Source organism: Pangasianodon hypophthalmus, chromosome 2 (assembly GCF_027358585.1).
Source record: "Pangasianodon hypophthalmus isolate fPanHyp1 chromosome 2, fPanHyp1.pri, whole genome shotgun sequence".
Classification (NCBI taxonomy): Eukaryota; Metazoa; Chordata; class Actinopteri; order Siluriformes; family Pangasiidae; genus Pangasianodon; species Pangasianodon hypophthalmus.
In genome coordinates, this window is record NC_069711.1 from 35,237,660 (window position 1) to 35,256,475 (window position 18,816).

At 40.0% G+C, this 18,816-nt stretch overlaps 1 protein-coding gene across 3 annotated transcripts in view; it reads left to right on the plus strand.

The window, feature by feature from the left end:
• Positions 1-14,528, plus strand: part of LOC117599943 (phosphoinositide 3-kinase regulatory subunit 6) — a 26,405-nt gene extending 11,877 nt beyond the window's left edge. For all 3 annotated transcript variants that reach the window (XM_053228845.1, XM_053228853.1, XM_053228850.1), the window contains exons 10-20: positions 384-470; positions 997-1,381; positions 2,922-3,018; positions 7,723-7,845; positions 7,951-8,058; positions 9,328-9,430; positions 9,599-9,669; positions 10,036-10,126; positions 12,027-12,079; positions 12,431-12,537; positions 12,766-14,528. In XM_053228845.1, the coding sequence (XP_053084820.1) occupies positions 384-470; positions 997-1,381; positions 2,922-3,018; positions 7,723-7,845; positions 7,951-8,058; positions 9,328-9,430; positions 9,599-9,669; positions 10,036-10,126; positions 12,027-12,079; positions 12,431-12,537; positions 12,766-12,922 (1,382 nt within the window). In that variant the 3' untranslated portion in view covers positions 12,923-14,528. The remainder of the gene's footprint in view (positions 1-383; positions 471-996; positions 1,382-2,921; positions 3,019-7,722; positions 7,846-7,950; positions 8,059-9,327; positions 9,431-9,598; positions 9,670-10,035; positions 10,127-12,026; positions 12,080-12,430; positions 12,538-12,765) is intronic.
• Positions 14,529-18,816: the final 4,288 nt, after the last annotated feature.

An 18,816-nucleotide genomic window follows, 5' to 3' on the forward strand; every position in this document is an offset into this window, starting at 1 on the left:
CTAAACCACTCTAATAAAATCTTTTTAACTCTACACCACTCTAATAAACTCGCTTCAACTCTACAACACTAATAAAATCTCTTTAACTCTATACTACTCTAATACACTCTATTTAACTCTACACCACTCTAATCTTCTCTATTTAATGCTACACTACTCTATACCACTCTACACTAATCAACTCTATTTAACTCTTTTCTACTTTACTCTAAGCGATATCTATTCTATTCTAATAAAGCTCTAGATTTTCTAGATTTTGTTTCATATTCCTCATTGCTGTCTCATACACACACAGAAATAGACTGATTTGTTTGTGATCTTCGCTCTCAGAAGGAAGTTGTGTTTGTTTTCAACATTTCTTTGTGTTGTTATGTGTGTTTCAGATCCATTGTGTCACGGCTCTCTGGTCGACGTTTCTCTTCCCAATCCGGATATGAGCTTCCACGTGTGGTGGGAGGAGGAAGAGCTCTGTGAGTTTGATATCTTTTGGAAGAGTGTGTGTGTGTGTGTTTATATCACTATCTAAGCTTTATAATAATAACGTTCTGCACTCTAACTAGTCCACTTGATGTCTGATAGGGAGCCATTTTGGATTTTGTGCCCTACTCCCTATATTAAATGAACTTCTTAGGGATAGACATCTAGAAAATATAATCTGAACCTTCTTCAGCCGCTGCCTCTGGAGGAAGCGTTAAAGTATTTATGTATTTCAGAGAGGGCTTATTTGAGGAAGTCAAGAACCTCGCTATACAAAGAACTCTTGAGGAACCTATTTTCTAAAAATCTTTTTTTCGTGTGTGTGTACCCGTTCATGTGTGTCCGCCTGTCTGCTGGTGTGTGGGTGTATTTTAATTTACATACACATGTGTGTGTGTGTGTGTAGGAGCTGCAGTATGATGTAGAGAGATATTACAATGAGGTTTAAGAGTGTAAAAGTGTTCAAAGCACACTCTGGTACTGATTTGGGATTGAACCGCTGTTTTGTTTCTCTTTCAGGGAGAGAACTGGCCAAATTTGTGCGCAGCAGCTCCACCGATAACTTCTGCATCTCCATGGAGGATTTCGACATGTCTGAGTTTTCCTCCTACATGGACTCGGACATGCCGCGTCACTCCATCCTCTCCACGGACAGCGGCATCGAGCGGGACATGGCGCAGGGCTCGGACTCCGAGACGAAGAGCACGTTGCGTCTGTTGAGGCGCGGCGGGATGAAGGTGAAGCCCTCGGTGACGGACAGCATGGCGTTCTTACAGGATGCTTTAGGCAGCGGGAGCGCTTTCCTCAAACAGCAGCAACGTCAGAGACACATCACCGCTAACATCGTCGTGATGGGGGACGACCGCGTACTCGGGAGACTCGCCAGGGCTTACTACACACTCAGGTACACAATAGCAAACATACACTGTAAGTTACAGCTCCACAAATTATTTCTGAAAATATGAATCTGTTGTTTTTACGCACTCAGTCGACCCTGATATCTCCACTAATATTTTTCCTTACGATAAATGTGTCTCATGTTATTTGATGATAAATAAAAGGGCGTGGTTGATGAGGTGATTGACAGTTTTGGACATGACAGTGAACACACACACTTTCCAACACACACACACACACACACACACACACACACACACACCTGAAGCTCTTTCTGAGATTCCAGCCCAGCAGACATCCTTTAACATCTTTAAACCTGTGTATCAGACATGTGCAGTGGTGTGAAATGCTCTAAGCCGCAGCAGGGAGTTTCCTTCAGTTTCCTGCAGGTCTGTTGCTCTAGATAGCATCAGTGAACTGAAACACCTGGAAGAGAAGATGAAAAATCACCTCACTAGTTAGAGTTCATAATATCAGTTGGATTTGGATTTTAAAATTGCCCAAATCACAGGCAATATTTCATAACGAAATAAATAATGTCACTCCTTTTAAAGCGACCGAGTGGAGCATAAAGGAGCACTTTTCCATTCAGGCGTGTAACTTACTCCCGACATGCAGAAGGGGCGTGTCCAGGTCCAATAAGGGCGGGGCAAGAGGCGGACCCACAATCCGACCAACTGTATCTACTGCACAAACTCAGTCAAAATGGATCCATTTTAATTCGCCCAAAAAAGGCTAAAAACTGCCCAATGGGAGTCAATGGCACCGTGTAGGGGGTGTGGTTTGGGACACGCCCACAGTGGACTGCTGACTATATAGTGAGTAGGGTGTGTGGTTTGGGACACGCCCACAGTGGACTGCTGACTATATAGTGAGTAGGGTGTGTGGTTTGGGACACGCCCACAGTGGACTGCTGACTATATAGTGAGTAGGGTGTGTGGTTTGGGACACGCCCACAGTGGACTGCTGACTATATAGTGAGTAGGGTGTGTGGTTTGGGACACGCCCACAGTGGACTGCTGACTATATAGTGAGTAGGGGGTGTGGTTTGGGACACGCCTACAGTGGACTGATGATGGTGTTTATGTGGACTATGTAGTGAACAATGAATAGGGCATATGGTTTAGGACACGATTACAATCAACCAAAATATTCGTGGCAGGTTTTATGTGGCCTATATAGTAGTTAATTGACTGTGTGGTTTGGGACACGCCCACAGTGGGCTGCTGACTATATAGTGAGCAGGACGTGTGTGGTTTGGGACACGCCCACAGTGGGCTGCTGACTATATAGTGAGTAGGACGTGTGTGGTTTGGGACACGCCCACAGTGGGCTGCTGACTATATAGTGAGTAGGACGTGTGTGGTTTGGGACACGCCCACAGTAGACTGCTGACTATATAGTGGGTAGGGTGTGTGGTTTGGGACACGCCCACAGTGGACACTCGTATATAAATACACTCCTGTGAGTTGTGTGTTATTAAACTGCTCTCTGACGTTAGTGAAGAAAGATGGAGTCTTTACAGCTTCGTGTTTTTATTCCGACAGGAAAAGAGAAGCACGGAGACTTTTTCTGACCATGAAAGTGAACATAAAGATGTTTTATGTCCCCGTGTCCACGCAGCAGCTCTCCTCTCCCACCACGGTGAGACACAACGTCAAACACAATCACACAACATCAAACACACACTGTACAAACAATCACTCGCTTTCTTTTGGGGATTTATAACAAAAATATATAAATATCACAAATAAAATAAATCAGAAGATAAAGAGTTAAGAACATGTTCATAGAAATGATTTTAATATTACAGAATGATCTAAATGCAGAATGATCTAATGATCTAAATGCAGCGTGTGAGGGTTTAGTGAGCTGTTTACTGTACATCTGAAGAAGTGACTCACATGGTGTGTGTTAGTGTGATTCAATGTGTTTCAGTGTTAGTGTGTGTTAGTGTGATTCAGTGTGTGTTTCAGTGTTAGTGTGTGTTAGTGTGTGTTAGTGTGATTTAGTGTGTTTCAGTGTTAGTGTGTGTTAGTGTGTGTTAGTGTGATTCAGTGTGTGTTTCAGTGTTCGTGTGTGTTAGTGTGTGTTTCAGTGTGTGTTAGTGTGATTCAGTGTTACTGTTAGTGTGTGTTAGTGTGTGTTTGTGTGAGTGTTAGTGTGTTTCAGTGTGTTTCAGTGTTACTGTTAGTGTGTGTGAGTGTTAGTGTGTGTGTGTGTGTGTTAGTGTGTGTGTGAGTGTTAGTGTGTGTTAGTGTGTGTGTGAGTGTTAGTGTGTGTTTCAGTGTTACTGTTAGTGTGTGTTAGTGTGTGTGTGTGAGTGTTAGTGTGTTTCAGTGTTACTGTTAGTGTGTGTTAGTGTGTGTGTGAGTGTTAGTGTGTGTTAGTGTGTGTGTGAGTGTTAGTGTGTGTGTGTGTTAGTGTGTGTGTGTGTGAGTGTTAGTGTGTGAGTGTTAGTGTGTGTTAGTGTGTTTCAGTGTTACTGTTAGTGTGTGTTAGTGTGTGTGTGTGTGAGTGTTAGTGTGTGTTTCAGTGTGTTTCAGTGTTACTGTTAGTGTGTGTTAGTGTGTGTGTGAGTGTTAGTGTGTGTTTCAGTGTTACTGTTAGTGTGTGTGTGAGTGTTAGTGTGTGTTTCAGTGTGTTTCAGTGTTACTGTGTGTTAGTGTGTGTGTGAGTGTTAGTGTGTGTTAGTGTGTTTCAGTGTTACTGTTAGTGTGTGTTATTGTGTGTGTGAGTGTTAGTGTGTGTTTCAGTGTTACTGAGTGTGTGTTAGTGTGTGTGTGAGTGTTAGTGTGTGTTTCAGTGTTACTGTTAGTGTGTGTTAGTGTGTGTGTGAGTGTTAGTGTGTGTTTCAGTGTGTTTCAGTGTTACTGTTAGTGTGTGTGAGTGTGTGTGTGAGTGTTAGTGTGTGTTTCAGTGTGTTTCAGTGTTACTGTTAGTGTGTGTTAGTGTGTGTGTGTGAGTGTTAGTGTGTGTTTCAGTGTGTTTCAGTGTTACTGTTAGTGTGTGTTAGTGTGTGTGTGAGTGTTAGTGTGTGTTTCAGTGTGTTTCAGTGTTACTGTTAGTGTGTGTTAGTGTGTGTGTGAGTGTTAGTGTGTTTCAGTGTGTTTCAGTGTTACTGTTAGTGTGTGTTAGTGTGTTTCAGTGTTACTGTTAGTGTGTGTTAGTGTGTGTTTGTGTGAGTGTTAGTGTGTGTTTCAGTGTTACTGTTAGTGTGTGTTATTGTGTGTGTGAGTGTTAGTGTGTGTTTCAGTGTGTTTCAGTGTTACTGTTAGTGTGTGTGAGTGTGTGTGTGAGTGTTTCAGTGTGTTTCAGTGTGTTTCAGTGTTACTGTTAGTGTGTGTTAGTGTGTGTGTGTGAGTGTTAGTGTGTGTTTCAGTGTGTTTCAGTGTTACTGTTAGTGTGTGTTAGTGTGTGTGTGTGAGTGTTTCAGTGTTACTGTTAGTGTGTGTTTCAGTGTGTTTCAGTGTTACTGTTAGTGTGTGTTAGTGTGTGTGTGAGTGTTAGTGTGTGTTTCAGTGTGTTTCAGTGTTACTGTTAGTGTGTGTTAGTGTGTGTGTGTGAGTGTTAGTGTGTGTTTCAGTGTGTTTCAGTGTTACTGTTAGTGTGTGTTAGTGTGTGTGTGTGAGTGTTAGTGTGTGTTTCAGTGTGTTTCAGTGTTACTGTTAGTGTGTGTGTGTGTGTGTGAGTGTTAGTGTGTGTTTCAGTGTGTTTCAGTGTTACTGTTAGTGTGTGTTAGTGTGTGTGTGTGAGTGTTAGTGTGTGTTTCAGTGTGTTTCAGTGTTACTGTTAGTGTGTGTTAGTGTGTGTGTGAGTGTTTCAGTGTTACTGTTAGTGTGTTTCAGTGTGTTTCAGTGTTACTGTTAGTGTGTGTTAGTGTGTGTGTGAGTGTTAGTGTGTGTTTCAGTGTGTTTCAGTGTTACTGTTAGTGTGTGTTAGTGTGTGTGTGAGTGTTAGTGTGTGTTTCAGTGTGTTTCAGTGTTACTGTTAGTGTGTGTTAGTGTGTGTGTGTGAGTGTTAGTGTGTGTTTCAGTGTGTTTCAGTGTTACTGTTAGTGTGTGTTAGTGTGTGTGTGTGAGTGTTAGTGTGTGTTTCAGTGTGTTTCAGTGTTACTGTTAGTGTGTGTGTGTGTGTGTGTGTGTGAGTGTTAGTGTGTGTTTCAGTGTGTTTCAGTGTTACTGTTAGTGTGTGTTAGTGTGTGTGTGAGTGTTAGTGTGTGTTAGTGCGTGTGAGTGTGTGTGAGTGTTAGTGTGTTTCAGTGTGTTTCAGTGTGTATTAGAGTGTGTGTGTGTTATTGTGTGTTAGTGTGTTTCAGTGTGTGTGAGTGTGTGTTAGTGTGTCAGTGTGTGTCAGTGTGTGTTAGTGTGTTTCAGTGTGTGTAGTGTGTTTCAGAGTGTGTTTCAGTGTGTGTGTGTGTGTGTGTGTGTGTGTGTGTGTGTGTGTGTGTGTTAGTGCGTGTGAGTGTGTGTGAGTGTGTTTCAGTGTGTTTCAGTGTGTATTAGAGTGTGTGTGTTATTGTGTGTTAGTGTGTTTCAGTGTGTGTGAGTGTGTGTTAGTGTGTTTCAGTGTGTGTTAGTGTGTTTCAATGTGTGTAGTGTGTTTCAGTGTGTGTTAGTGTGTTTCAGTGTGTTTCAGTGTGTGTGTGTGTGTGTGTGTGTCAGTGTGTCTCGGTGTGCGTGGAGGAAACAGTGAAATGTAACACACCCATTCTACACTCATATTCCTCATCAAGTGTGTGTTAGAGTGGTTCAGTGTGAGTGTGTGTGAGTGTGTGTGAGTGTTAGTGTGTGTTAGTGCGTGTGAGTGTGTGTGAGTGTTAGTGTGTGTTAGTGCGTGTGAGTGTGTGTGAGTGTTAGTGTGTGTTAGTGTGTTTCAGTGTGTTTCAGTGTGTGTTAGAGTGTGAGTATGTGTGAGTGTTATTGTGTGTTAGTGTGTTTCAGTGTGTGTGTGTGTGTGTGTGTGTGTCAGTGTGTCTCGGTGTGCGTGGAGGAAACAGTGAAATGTAACACACCCATTCTACACTCATATTCCTCATCAAGTGTGTGCTAGAGTGGTTCAGTGTGAGTGTGTGTGAGTGTTATTGTGTGTTAGTGTGTTTCAGTGTGTGTGTGTGTGTGTGTGTGTGTGTGTCAGTGTGTCTCGGTGTGCGTGGAGGAAACAGTGAAATGTAACACACCCATTCTACACTCATATTCCTCATCAAGTGTGTGCTAGAGTGGTTCAGTGTGAGTGTGTGTGAGTGTTAGTGTGTTAGAACAGGAACATTAGAGCACTAAATGACGTGTGTGTTGTGTTTGTATTGATCACTGTGCTGATTTCCTCTTTCTGCTCTGTGTGTGTGTGAGAGTGTTAGTGTGTGTTTCAGTGTGTGTGTGTGTGTGTGTGTGTGTGTGTAGGTGTGTCTCGGTGTGCGTTAGTGGAGGAAACAGTGAAATGTAACACACCCATTCTACACTCATGTTCCTCAGCAAGTGTGTGATAGAGTGTTTCAGTGTGTCAGTGTGTGTCAGTGTGTGTCAGTATGTTTCAGTGTGTGTGTGTTTGTGTGTGATAGTGTTTCAGTGTGTGTGAATGGGTGTCAGTGTGTTAGAGTGTTTTAGTGTGTTTCAGTGTGTGTGTGTGTGTGTGTGTGTGTGTGTGTGTGTGTGTGTTAGTGGAGGAAACAGTAAAATGTAACACACCCATTCTACACTCATATTTCTCATCAAGTGTGTGTTAGAGTGTTTCAGTGTGTGTGTGTGTGTGTCAGTGTGTTTCTGTGTGTGTGTGTGTGTGTGTCGGTGTGTGTTAATGTATTTCAGTGTGTGTTTGTGTGTGTTTTAGTGTGTTTCAGTGTGTGTGTGTTTGTGTGTGATAGAGTGTTTCAGTGTGTGTGAATGGGTGTGTGTGTGTTAGAGTGTTTTAGTGTGTGTGTCAGTGTGTGTGTGTGTGTGTGTGTGTGTGATAGTGTTTTAGTGTGTGTGTGTGTCGGTGTGTGTGTGTGTGAGATAGAGTGTTTCAGTGTGTGTATGTCTGTGTGTGTGTGTCTGTGTGTGTGATAAAGTGTTTCAGTGTGTGTGAATGGGTGTCAGTGTGTTAGAGTGTTTTAGTGTGTTTCAGTGTGTGTGTGTGTGTGTGTGTGTGTGTGTGATAGAGTGTTTCAGTGTGTGTGTGTGTGTGTGTGTCAGTGTGTGTTAGTGGAAATGTAACACACCCATTCTACACTCATATTCCTCATCAAGTGTGTGTTAGAACAGGAACATTAGAGCACTAAATGACGTGTGTGTTGTGTTTGTATTGAACACTGTGCTGATTTCCTCTTTCTGATCTGTGTGTGTGTGTGTGTGTGTGTGTGTGTGTGTGTAGGAGAGTGTGTGTCTGCTGGACTCTAACCCGTGTGTGTTGGGTTCGTATCTGGGGAAGGTGGACCCGTGGTACGAGTGTAACATCATCAGCCTGGGTCACATGATCCCCAAACTCGCCTCCGTGGTAACTAACACTTCACCTGATTAACATGTATGACATCATAATAATTATCACCATTCATCATTATCCTGTGTGTGTGTGTGTGTGTGTGTGTGTCCTGTCCATCAGTGTGACTCCAGCAGGCCACACGAGCCCAACCCTTTTTTAGCTGATGTCATTTCCTATTACGTGCGAATGGGACAGCAGCCGGTTCATTTCACCATCTACTACGTGAAGGTGAGAGCTCGCTTCCTGTCTGACGGTTTAACGACACGAAAATAATTATCTCATGAACGTTACTTTAAACCGAAAAAACCCAAAACGGTTGTTCTGTGAGTAGAAATGAATCTCGACTGATTTGATTATTAAACCACAGTAAAAAAAATTCATTCACAGATCAACATATTTAATTTTTAATTTAATTTCCACTTAAGTAAAATTCAGAATGGTAAGTTCAACAAAAAGTTCAATATTCATTAAGTAGAAATATGTACATTTACTTCATTTACTGTAGTAACGTGAACATTATAGCATCAGTGTGTAAAAGCTACAGAACATGACGCCGTAATCACCTTTTAGAGTGCGATTATTAAATCATTCCTCACGTTAAACTCTCGGAAAGACCTGAGATTTTCTACATCACGGCTAATCTAGCTCCTAAACTCACGTACACTCAGTCTCGTGCAGCTTTCACATAATAAATATACATTACACTTTATTTTATTTTGTATTTTTAAGTTTTAAGGGCTGTATACAGAACGCTCGCCATCGTCTGTCAGGAGGCAGAAGCAAGCGCAGGTTAATGGTTTACAAAAAGACAAACAAGATCAAAACAAGGATCGTAAGTAGATAGAACAAACATCAAAGCACACAACAGGCTCCATACAACAGAGGCTTAGTGACTAATCACGGAAAACACAGAAGTTAAATAATAGGACACTAATTAGGGTGAAACCAGAGAGCGTGATCAGGAAGGTGTGTGACAGGGTCATGTGGTGTGTTGTAACCGGCGCTGACATTACAGGCTCCTTCATAAATCAGTCACTTTTATTTTTTAGTTTATGTTACGTCAGAATTCATTTGACAGCAAAGAATAAAATTGCTATTTCCTCCTTCAGTCCGTATTTTCTATCCCTGATTTTTCTCAAGTGTAAAGCTGAGTGTGTTTAAAGGCTGGACTTTTTTGTAAAACCCCGTCTCGGATACGTCTCAAGAAAAATGTGTCAGACGCAAGATTTTAATAATCTTGTAGAGATTTTAATAGTTCTTGCGTCTGACACATTTTTCTTGAGACGTATCCGAGACGGGGTTTTACAAAAGAGTCCAGCCTTTAAACACACTCAGCTTTACACTGGAGAAAAATTTTAATAATCTCAGAAATTCCACTTAAGCAACTTTCCTCACGGGCTGAAGTTGCCACTCTGAATACAGCCCTTTGTGAGTACAACTTTACACAAGACTCACACATATGTATGTGTGTGTGTGTGTGTGTGTGTGTGTGTGTAGATTGTGTTCTGTAACCCGAACAAAGAGTCAGTGGAGGACGTCTTCCTTTCTCACGCCAGTATCAAGTTCCCCGAGTTTACACAGCGTCACACCACCGGTAGAGGTATGAACACAGCTCTGTGTGTGTGCGTGTGTGTGTGTGTGTGTGTGTGTGTGTGTGTGTGTGTGTGTGTGTGTGCAAGTCTCGGTTTACACTTCAGTGTGTGATGTCACCGCTTATGGCATCATGAAACCTGTTCAGGTCACATGACTGTGTCTCTTCCTCCTACAGACATGACTATTAGACAGAAGAAGCAATCTGCAGAAGTGTGTGGTGCGCTCGTCTCGCTAAACTACAGGAAGGTAATGAGATCAGATCACACCTACAGCTAAGCCCCGCCCTCTCACACCTACAGCTAAGCCCCGCCCTCTCACACCTACAGCTAAGCCCCGCCCTCTCACTCTAACAACACAGTATTGTATTTATACAGTATTTGCGGTACAGCCTACAGTATACTGTATACAGTGTATTTATAATAGGGAGGCTTTGGGGATTAACATCTGATTATCTGAATTTGTTTTCTACAGTATTTCATAAAGTTTCTGTGCACAATAAAGTCATTTCTTCTTCCTTTGTACCTTAAAATCTGTAGCTTTTTCTAGATACATTTCTAAATTTCTGTACACAAACTGACACAAACTTTACACCCCATAATTTCACTTTCTCAGGTGTCACTGAGCAACAGAGAAGAAGAGAGAGGTATTGCGTTACGGACGACGAGAGTTCAGATTTCAGCCGTAACCCCCAACAGAAGCCAAGGTACACTTCAGCCAATCAGAACACAGTGTACTGCTCTCAGCCAATCAGAACACAGTGTACTGCTCTCAGCCAATCAGAACACACCCTACTGCTCTCAGCCAATCAGAACACACCGTACTGCTCTCTGCCAATCAGAACACACCGTACTGCTCTCAGCCAATCAGAACACACCATACTGCTCTCAGCCAATCAGAACACACTGTACTGCTCTCAGCCAATCAGACCACACTGTACTGCTCTCAGCCAATCAGACCACACTGTACTGCTCTCAGCCAATCAGAACACAGTGTACTGCTCTCAGCCAATCAGAACACACTGTACTGCTCTCAGCCAATCAGAACACACTGAACTGCTCTCAGCCAATCAGAACACAGTGTACTGCTCTCAGCCAATCAGAACACAGTGTACTGCTCTCAGCCAATCAGAACACACCGTACTGCTCTCAGCCAATCAGAACACACCCTACTGCTCTCAGCCAATCAGAACACACTGAACTGCTCTCAGCCAATCAGAACACAGTGTACTGCTCTCAGCCAATCAGAACACACCGTACTGCTCTCAGCCAATCAGAACACACCGTACTGCTCTCAGCCAATCAGAACACACTGTACTGCTCTCAGCCAATCAGAACACACTGTACTGCTCTCAGCCAATCAGGACACACCATACTGCTCTCAGCCAATCAGAACACACCGTACTGCTCTCAGCCAATCAGAACACACCATACTGCTCTCAGCCAATCAGAACACAATGTACTGCTCTCTGCCAATCAGAACACATCGTACTGCTCTCAGCCAATCAGAACACACCATACTGCTCTCAGCCAATCAGAACACACACACCATATTGCTCTCATCCAATCAGAACTCACCGTACTGCTCTCTGCCAATCAGAACACACCGTACTGCTCTCTGCCAATCAGAACACACCGTACTGCTCTCAGCCAATCAGAACACACCGTACTGCTCTCAGCCAATCAGAACACACACACCATATAGCTCTCATCCAATCAGAACACACTGTACTGCTCTCTGCCAATCAGAACACACACACCATATTGCTCTCATCCAATCAGAACACACCATACTGCTCTCAGCCAATCAGAACACACACACCATATTGCTCTCATCCAATCAGAACTCACCGTACTGCTCTCTGCCAATCAGAACACACCGTACTGCTCTCTGCCAATCAGAACACACCGTACTGCTCTCAGCCAATCAGAACACACCGTACTGCTCTCAGCCAATCAGAACACACACACCATATAGCTCTCATCCAATCAGAACACACTGTACTGCTCTCTGCCAATCAGAACACACACACCATATTGCTCTCATCCAATCAGAACACACCGTACTGCTCTCAGCCAATCAGAACACACTGTACTGCTCTCAGCCAATCAGAACACACACACCATATAGCTCTCATCCAATCAGAACACACCATACTGCTCTCAGCCAATCAGAACACACACACCATATTGCTCTCATCCAATCAGAACACACCGTACTGCTCTCAGCCAATCAGAACACACTGTACTGCTCTCAGCCAATCAGAACACACACACCATATAGCTCTCATCCAATCAGAACACACTGTACTGCTCTCTGCCAATCAGAACGCACCGTACTGCTCTCAGCCAATCAGAACACACCATACTGCTCTCAGCCAATCAGAACACACACACCATATTGCTCTCATCCAATTAGAACTCACCGTACTGCTCTCTGCCAATCAGAACACACCGTACTGCTCTCTGCCAATCAGAACACACCGTACTGCTCTCAGCCAATCAGAACACACCGTACTGCTCTCAGCCAATCAGAACACACCGTACTGGACACATATTAATAGCGTATTAAAGTATTGTGTTTAAGTGCAGTGATTTCTCTCTCAGATGTGAACTGTCTCACGGTGGACTTCTGTGACGTGAAGCCCAAATGTGTCTTGGTGAGATTTCACTCTTTAATGCAGTATTATTATTATTATTATTAATAATAGTATTATTATAATTAATAGTTTAATTATTATTATTATTAATAGTATTATTATAATTAATAGTTTAATTATTATTATTATTAAAAAAAATTTAATTACTGATCTTGCTCAATTATTTTCTTTTCAGTTATGAAGGGTTTTTTTTTTAATAAATTGAAGGTTTAGAAAATATTTCCTGTAAAATTAAGAGACAGCTGTCTAACGTGTCTCAGGATCGTTGTATCTTGCTGTATCTTTGTATCTTGTTTTTGTTTTTAATCTTTAAAAGTTTTAATTCTGTGAGTGAAACGTGGTTTTTCTCAGGAGCCCAAAATCCGGACGTGCAGCATGAAGCTGAAGACGACGGAGAGGACGGCGTTCACGCTGTGTCTGGATAAAGACTCGCGCAGAACCTTCTACGAAGTTCAAAGGTCAGAGGTCACTCGCTGTGTCTTCACAGATCTCTCCCTGTCACCTGGACGTCATGATTTCATTTAATATTCTATAAAATTACAGTTATGTTCTGTATCTTATTTATAAAAACTGATTCTAAATCATTTTGATGCTTGTTAGAGAAACTGAGTCGGACAACATGTAAACAAAAATATTGCTGAAAAAGATTTTTGGAGATTTTGATGGTTTTTTTTTATCATTCACAGTATCGAGATAGAGCCGTGTAAAGATCCTGGATATTACATTCAAAAGTCCATGAGGTCAAAGTTCACGACAGAAGAGGACACGGACTCGGGACTGAGCAAGTTTATGAATCGAGGACTTCCTCTTTCGATACACACCTTCTCAGGCATCATTTCCTGACAGAAAAATAGAGAAGGAAGAAGAAACGCACTTTGGTGGACTGAGCTAACCGCTAACCGCTAACTAATTGTGACCCTTGTATTGTGTGGTTCTATTTAATATTGTATTCACATATTCACGTATGTATGAAGGTCACAGAGTTCCATGCTGCTAAACACACACACTGAATCGTTTCCCCTCAGTGTGTTTTAAAAAAAAATCCCAGACAGTGGAGGTGTGTGTTTTTTAAAACCACAACTGTCAGAATGACTTCCTCTTCCCTTCTCAGAAATCATTTTCTGATAAATCAAGAAGAAAAAGCAGGCTGGAGTAACCGTTTAGCCAACCGCTAACTAGCTAACATGCTAACATGCTAACACACTCCATCGATAGTCCCGTAGCGTGTTAATAAAACCTGAACAAATGTCAGGTGTTGAAGGGTTAACACAAACTCACACACTTGTTGCTGTTTTCCGGTTGTATGTTTTCAATAATCTGGATGATGAAACAACATGTTTACAAACCCGCAGCTAATATGATCTTATGCTAATTTATAAACAATAAGCGCTTTCTTTCCGACAGGAACGTCCTGTCACATGACTGCTTAACTGGAACCTCATTAGAGAGTGTTAGCTAAACAGAACCAGCTAGCTAGGAGCAGTATAAAATTAAATACAGCCACCTGACTAGCATTACACCACGCAGTTGTTTGTGGCGTAGCTAAACAGCTAGTTAGCCTGGTAGATAGCTACGTTTACTCTATTATAAGATATAAAATATAAAATAAAATTAGGTATTAGAGATCAAGAGCGTAGCTCAGACGGGTTCGTCATGTTTGTTAGCTTAAATGTTTAACGTATAACGATTATTAGCGATTTCATTATCACTGAGTTTTATCACTCCAACACTAACACAGTGTGACAGTCAGCTCATTTGCTGAAGTGTTGGCTTGCTAAGTAGAACACATGCTAACTACCGTGTTTGCTAACTATCTAGTGTGCTAAATAACGACTTTGCTACCTAGCTAGCTCAATAAGTAGCTAGCGGCGTGAAGAATCAGAGCAATAAAACACAATCAAATATTATTGGCAACCTGAAGAACTTTATCGCTCCTGATTACACGTTTTTTTTTTGTTTGTTTTTTTTTTAAAGGGAACTATGTCCCATCGAAACAGCAAAGCCTTCTGGGTAATTTCTGCACATTAAAAACAGCACTGATAGAATTAAAATGATTAAATATACTATTAAATAATACGTATAAAGTATGAAGGGGAGTTTTTAAAGAAAATCAAAGTAAAAAATGAACAAATTGTTTAAAACAGGTGTTACACTAGTGCAGTGGATTTTAACTTGAATTATTTTTGTTTAGTTTTATTTTCAAATCGTGACAGATTTGATTTGATTCTCTATCACACTAGTTTAACTGTAAACGCTGTAACTGTTAAATTGTGAATATTTGTATGATAATCGATTTGGCTTTTATTTTGTTCGTCCCCTGATGTTCTGATTAACGTTTCACCCGTAAAATGAAGATTTTATGTAAAAAACAAAGAAAGTTAAAAGGTATGTATATGAATATTGTGAATTATGGATATTATAAATAATATAAAGTTTTTCATTTATGATTTATAAATAATATACATTTTAAAAAGCTGTTCCTGTTTATTTATTTATTTATTTATTTATTAACCCACTATTACACTACATGACTGAAAATAACAGCAACGGCCATTTTAAACTCCAAAACACTTCCATTTTTATACTGCATATCTATCTATCTTTCTTTCTGTCTGTCTGTCTGTCTGTCTTTCTATCTGTCTGTCTTTCTTTCTTTCTATATCTCTTTCTATCTATCTGTCTTTCTTTCTTTCTTTCTGTCTGTCTGTCTTTCTTTCTTTCTTTCTTTCTTTCTTTCTATCTATCTATCTGTCTTTCTTTTTTCTTTCTTTCTTTCTTTCTGTCTATCTATCTATCTATCTTTCTATCTATCTACCTGTCTTTCTTTCTGTCTGTCTTTCTTTCTTTCTTTCTTTCTATCTATCTATCTATATCTCTTTCTATCTATCTGTCTTTCTTTCTGTCTGTCTTTTTCTTTCTTTCTTTCTTTCTATCTATCTATCTATCTATCTATCCAGGTTTTATATTGATGTATAAACAGTAAGCGTGTATATTTATTCTCTTCTGTTTAAACCCTTCCTCAGGATGAATCCTATGTAGATTTATACTCCTGACTCACACGCCTCCATCCGTTCATCTGCTATTATTGGAGAAGGGTGTGGGGTTAAAGGTCACTGCCATGGATACAGAACCACTGTTGCCAAGGCAATGCATTTATAATTAAAGTTAACATGAAGATAAAAATATTGTAATATAAGCTGCTGAGATTCGTAGCTGAGGATTTCTGAATCCTGAGAAACAAACCTGCAGCATGGACGAGGAGTTTAAACAAAGCGAACAGCGCCACCTGCTGGGCGGACTGCTCAAATACACACACACACACACACACTTATACACACACACGCACACACACACACGCACACACACACTTATACACACACACACACACACTTATATACACACACATATACACACACACTTATACACACACACACACTAACACACACATACACATGCACACTTATACACACACACTTATTTATATACACATACACATATACACACACACTTATACACACACACTAACACACACAAACACAGACACACACACACACACTTATACACACACACTTATACACACACACACACTTATACACACACACTTATATATATACACATACACATATACATACACACTTATACACACACACTTACACACACTTATACACACATACACACTTATACACACACACACATACACACACTTATACACACACAAATACACACACACTTATACACACACACTTATATATACACATACTTATACGCACATACACATATACACACACTTATACACACACACACAAATACACACTTATACACACACTCACACACATGTATATACACACACTTACACACACTTATACACACATACACACTTATACACACACATACACACACTTATACACACACACACACACACACACTTACACACACACACACTTATACACACACACTTATATATACACATACTTATACACACATACACACACACAAATACACACTTACACACACTTATACACACATACACACTTATACACACACACACAAATACACACTTATACACACACACATACACACACACACTTATATAACACACACAAACACATACACACACAAATACACACTTATACACACACTCACACACACGTATATACACACACATACACACACATACACATTTATACACACACTTACACACACACAAATACACACACATACACACTTATACACACACACTCACACACACTTATACACACACAAATACATATACACACACTTATACACACACTTATACACTTACACACACTCACACACACTTATACACACACACACTCTTATATATACACACACACACACTTATACACACACAAATACACACACACACACACACTCTTATATACACACACACCTATACACACTTATACACACACACTCACACACATGTATATACACACACACTTATACACACACAAATACATATACACACACTTATACACACACTTATACACTTACACACACTCACACACACTTATACACACACACACTTATACACACACAAATACATATACACACACTTATACACACACTTATACACTTACACACACTCACACACACTTATACACACACTTATACACTTACACACACTTATACACACACAAATACAAACACACTCTTATATACACACACACTTATACACACACACACACACACACTTATACACACATATACACATAAACACAAACACACAAATACACACTTATACACACACATATATACATTATTTCAGAGATTTCTTTTTTACCGAACTTTGCACATGATTATAAAAATATTTTAAAGAAAACTTCAGTTATTTCAAACAGAGAAATTATAAGATATTGTATAAAGCTCAGAGCTAACGTGAGCTAACGAGTCAGTAATCTATTAATATCTATTTCTCTCTATTTTAATACTTTATTAACATTTCTCTCTCTCTGGTGTAAAAATGCAGTGCAGGTTACAGGTGTGTGAAACATCGTCATCATCAACACACACGCCTTAAACCAGCTTCGTTTTCAAGTCATAATTAAAGGACCGAGTTTCTGGCTTGTTAGTGTTTTACTCTAATTAATTAATTAATAAGACTAAAACACTAACAAGCCAGAAACTCTGTCCTTAGTTAATAGATAGATAGATAGATAGAAAGAAAGACAGACAGACAAACCAAAAGAAAGAAAGAAAGAAAGACAGACAGACAGACCAAAAGAAAGAAAGAAAGAAAGAAAGAAAGACAGACAGACAGACCGAAAGATAGATAGATAGATAGAAAGACAGACAGACAGACAGACAGGCCGAAAGAAAGAAAGAAAGAAAGAAAGAAAGAAAGATAGAAAGATAGATAGAAGGAAAGAAAGACAGGCAGACAGACAGACAGACAGATAGAAAGAAAGAAAGATAGATAGATAGATAGACAGACAGATAATTATTTAATTTATGGCTGAAATGCTCACTAGGTTATAAATACGTGATGAACTCTAGCTACCATACAACAACAAAACAATAAAATATACAACAAATATTCCATTAAATATATAGAAATATTTTGTAATGTCAAAATATGCATATGATAAACAACATAAATATACTTTACTTTTATAATTTCTTTGTATTTCCTGTCAGGATCAGGACGCTCAACTGTGTTCTTGTGCAGGAATTTTGTCTTTTTGTCAATTTAATGTTGTCAGTTTCAATAATTATAAACAATATTTCAGAAAGATTATTTGTTGTCATAAAGAGATGTTTAATTTTAGAATAATTTAACATGAATTTTTTTTCTAATATTAGCTAGAGCTAGCATCAGCTTTAGGGAAAAACATTTAACATTTAGAAATTCAAGCTAACATTGTGTTTGAACCCTTTATTCCAAATGAGCAGCTAATGACTAGCAGGACTAGCTTACACGCTAACAGGGAAAAGGATCGAAGCATTCTTTCTGGTAAAAGGAAAACAATTTATCAAAATTTAATTTAATAACAAGATTTTACTCAATTTTTGGTATGATTTTAGCCAAATTAACATTTTTAGTATGATTTATTGAAGAAATGTGTTCGATGTGTTAGCGAACATTAGCTAGCTAGCTAGCTATGAAGTAGCCAGTAGGTAGCTAATGTTAGCAAACATAACATACACGTTACTTAAATAAAACTTTTAAAAAAAAAAAAAGTTTATAAATCAAGAAATTACAATCTTTCTCACAGAAATTGGTTTTATTTTTATTGAGAAATTTATCAAATGGAAATGTTATGACTTTTATAACCACAAGAGGGAGACTAGATGAAATTTATTATAGTAAATTGTTATTTTGTACTAAATTTATGTTGAAATAGAATAAATATAAATATATAAAGAACAAAAAGTGATGTATTTTGAAATCGAAGCTAATTTTTCCAGTGTTTTCTCAACCGAACCTGCAGTGCCTTGTGTGACCGGCGCTGGTTCTGAACCAATAGCAAGCGGTCACGCGCTAATACGAGCCAATCAGGAGAGAGTGGGCGGGGTTACGAGTGGCGCCAAAGAGGCGTGAAGAATGGAAGCGCGAGGAAGGTGAAGGGATGTGGAATGAAGCGGTTCTGGTGGGAGGGGAGGGAGGGGGTAAGGGGGAAAGGGGGAAAGGGGGTGGAGCCTGAGTGTAACGGATAACGCTGAGTTTGGTTGGAGTGGGCGGGGCTGGTATAAAAGGGGGCGGTGCTGGGGTTCGG